The sequence below is a fragment of the Quercus suber genome, unplaced genomic scaffold, assembly GCF_002906115.3.
Source record: "Quercus suber isolate HL8 unplaced genomic scaffold, Cork oak 2.0 scaffold_8, whole genome shotgun sequence".
In the NCBI taxonomy this organism is placed as follows: domain Eukaryota; kingdom Viridiplantae; phylum Streptophyta; class Magnoliopsida; order Fagales; family Fagaceae; genus Quercus; species Quercus suber.
Window position 1 is genome coordinate 299,709 of NW_027069474.1, and position 3,486 is coordinate 303,194.

The 3,486-nt window shown below is 38.0% G+C and overlaps 1 protein-coding gene across 1 annotated transcript; it reads left to right on the forward strand.

Moving 5' to 3' along the window:
• The first annotated feature begins 106 nt into the window (after nt 1-106).
• LOC136068316 (chromatin structure-remodeling complex protein SYD-like) lies at nt 107-3,246 on the forward strand. Its single transcript, XM_065775307.1, has 6 exons — nt 107-243; nt 388-468; nt 689-796; nt 2,391-2,560; nt 2,935-3,013; nt 3,124-3,246. Exons 1-6 carry the CDS (start codon nt 199-201, stop codon nt 3,229-3,231), a joined length of 591 nt encoding a protein of 196 aa, XP_065631379.1. The 5' UTR covers nt 107-198; the 3' UTR covers nt 3,232-3,246.
• The last annotated feature ends 240 nt before the right edge of the window (nt 3,247-3,486 follow it).

Here is a 3,486-nt window from a genome sequence, read left to right on the forward strand (position 1 = left end):
TTTTTTTTTTTTTTTTTTTTTTTTTTTTTTTTTTTTTTCACTTTTTAGCCATTAATTTAAAATTATTTAGCTAGGCCATTCTCATTTGGTAATGTTCTTGTGTCCTGAAATATGTGTTTTTGGTAGGTTGAAAATCAACTGCCTGAAAAGATTGAGAGACTTATAAGATGTGAGGCTTCTGCGTATCAGAAGCTTTTGATGAAGAGGGTGGAAGACAATCTTGGTTCTATTGGAGCCTCAAAGGTTTCCTTTATAGTGCATTATATTCTCAATTCACTTCTTTCCATTTCCCCCCTCATTTTCATGTTGATTAAGAAACTCTTATTGACTAATTATTTTTAGGTTACTATAATTATGTACTCAACTTTGAAGGCTCAAATTTTTCAGGCTCGATCTGTGCACAACTCTGTTATGGAGCACCGTAATATATGCAATCATCCATATCTTAGCCAGCTTCATGCAGAGGAGGCAATGCTCTTTACTAATCCATTGAAGTTCTGGCTTGTTCTCAGAAAGAATGAGGGAAGGGTGAAGAATAAAGTTCAAGAAATGGCGTTTTTTGCCAATCTTTGTCCGCACTTCCCTTTCCTTCATTCTGAGAGGCCAACCAAGGGTTGAAGCCCTTAAATTTTATTCTCTATTGTTTGCCTACATTGGTTTGGCCATAACGTTAGCTTTCCTTTTGTAGGTTGAAAATTGGATACCCAAGCATTATCTGCCACCGATTATTAGATTATGTGGGAAGCTTGAGATGCTAGATCGGTTACTACCCAAACTAAAAGCAACAGATCATCGGGTATGATATCTTAAAAATGTTTCTTGCTATATGAATTATAATAGCTGGGAGAATTTGATGTTTGATGAATTTTTATAATTGCTTTAAGGGATTGCAGTTTATATCTTACTACTTATTTTCTCTCTCTTTTTCCTATCCCGGTGGCGGTTGCAAATTGTATTGAGCAACTTCAACGGAATTTTCTCTGGAGCGGTATGGGGGATGTTAAAAAAACTCACCTAGTGAAATGGCCATGGTTTGCACTCCTCTTGGTTTTGGAGGTTTAGCTATTAGAAGTCTGAGAAGTTTTAATAAAGCCTTGTTTGGAAAGTGGTTGTGGAAATTTGGGAATGAGCATTAGGCCTTGTGGAGGAGAGTGATAGGGGCAAAATATGGTTGTGAAGGGGGAGGTTGGTGCTCTCTTCCCGTTATTGGCCCTCATGGTATTAGTTTGTGGAAGTCTATTAGTCGTGGTTGGCCTTCTTTTGTTCGTCACATCCAATTTGAGGTTGGGGCCGGGTTTACTGTTAGATTTTGGCAGGATAATTGGTGTGGGGACACTTCTTTGTGTGTGCTCTATCCAAGACTTTTTTCTTTAAGTCGAAATAAGGAGGCCTTGGTGGCTGAGTTGATGAAGATCCCAAATGGTGTTCTTTTTTGGGATCTTACTTTTAGAAGACATAGTGAAGATTGGGATTTGGAATCCTTCTACAGTTTAATGTCTAGAATTTATGGAGCTTCTTTGAAAGGAGTTGGGGACGATAAGATGTGTTGGATACCTGCTAAGGGAAAAGGTTTTGTTGTTCATTCTTATTACCAGGTGCTGACAAAAAGTTTCAACCAGTCTTTCCCTTGGAAGACTGTTTGGAAGTCTAAGGTCCCCTCTAGAGTTGCTTTTTTTGTGTGGATTGTAGCTTTGGAGAATATTTTGACTATTGATAATCTTAGGAAATGGAGGATTTTGATTTTGGATTGGTGTTGTATGTGTAAAAGAAATGGGGAATCAGTTGACCACCTCCTCATCCATTGCTCTATTGCTTTTGATGTATGGTCAATGGTGTTTACTTTGTTTGGCATTCATTGGGTTATGCTGAAAACAGTGGTGGAGTTGTTGGCTTGTTGGCAAGGAAAGTTGGGGAGGCATCGGAATTCTGCTATTTGGGTGGCTGTGCCCCATTGTTTGATGTGGTGCATTTGGAGGCATTTTAAAAGTTCAATAACCATTTTATATATACTTCATGAGGCTCTTTCATCATGCTTTTGCTGTTAATTCCCCCCACCCCCCTCTTAAGCTCATTCTCAATATTCAGGATCATTTATATTTATGATGGTTGACTTTAAGGAGTGTTGACACTCGCATTTCTTGCCTCAGCATCAGTAATTTAGGCTTTTTGTGCCTTGAAACATATGTTTATAGATTGTTCTATCATGTTCTTTTTAAACCAGTCAATTTGCATTTGCTGTATTATGTGCACGCTTGGTTTCCTTTTATCTGTCAAGTAGTCTCTCTTTTTATTACAGTTGCTTATAAGTTTTTTAAATTTTGAATATGATATTGTGCTAGAAATCAATGCTTTGGGATTTATGGCTCTGCCTGGAACTTGTAACATTGCAGGTTCTTTTCTTTTCCACAATGACTAGGCTGCTTGATGTTATGGAGGAGTATCTCCACTGGAAGCACTATCGGTACCTTAGGTTGGATGGGCATACATCTGGGGGTGACCGTGGTGCCCTTATAGACAAGTTCAACCAACAAGATTCACCCTTTTTTATATTTCTACTCAGGTAATATATGATGCTGGAACCTGTGAGAGCCTTTGTTTGACAGACCTCACTTGCAGGCCTCATGCCTGATTCAGTATGGCTGAAGCTTGTGATAGCAATTATGGCTTAGATGATTATCAGTTGCCTCTAGAGTTGAGCCACCTATATTTATATAACAACAATAACAAAGCCTGACTCCCAAAACTTTGGGGGAGCCGCCTAAATTTTCTTTCTATAAATTTTGTTATTTTATACTTGTTTCATTCTTTCTGTACCACTGATGAACAGTGTCACCAAGAATGAATTTGAATTACATAAAAAGCACTGATGTACTTGCATGTGTTGGTAGCTTGTGCATGTTTATATTGTCACTGACATTAATTGTGTGGTTTTAGCATTCGAGCTGGTGGTGTTGGAGTAAACCTTCAGGCTGCTGATACAGTGATCATATTTGACACCGACTGGAATCCACAGGCAACATATAAATACTGTTAATTGATTTATTTTGTTGAGATGGTACTGTATAGTGGTGATTCTAAAGCTGGTTACTTAGTCATTTATTTATGATTTTGATATGTTGTTAGGTTGATCTGCAAGCACAGGCAAGGGCTCATAGGATTGGCCAGAAGAGAGATGTGCTCGTTCTTCGATTTGAAACTGTAAGTAGTTTTCCCATTGTGTTATGTCGTTGAACTTGGAAATTTTTCAAGAAAGAACCAAAACTTGTTTTTTTGTTTTTGTTTTTGTTTTTGTTTTGGTTTTCTTTGGATGGGCCTGAGTGGTGGTAAGGGAGAGATCCGGATCACCAACTTTTGCCTCGTAAGGCATAGTCTCCTATCATTGTGCTACTCTTGGGGTTAAACTTCTTTTCTCTATCTTGAGCTATATATTTAAAGTTGTAGAGGCTGGATGCTTAACTGCTTGAGACTTTATTTTTTTATAAAAGC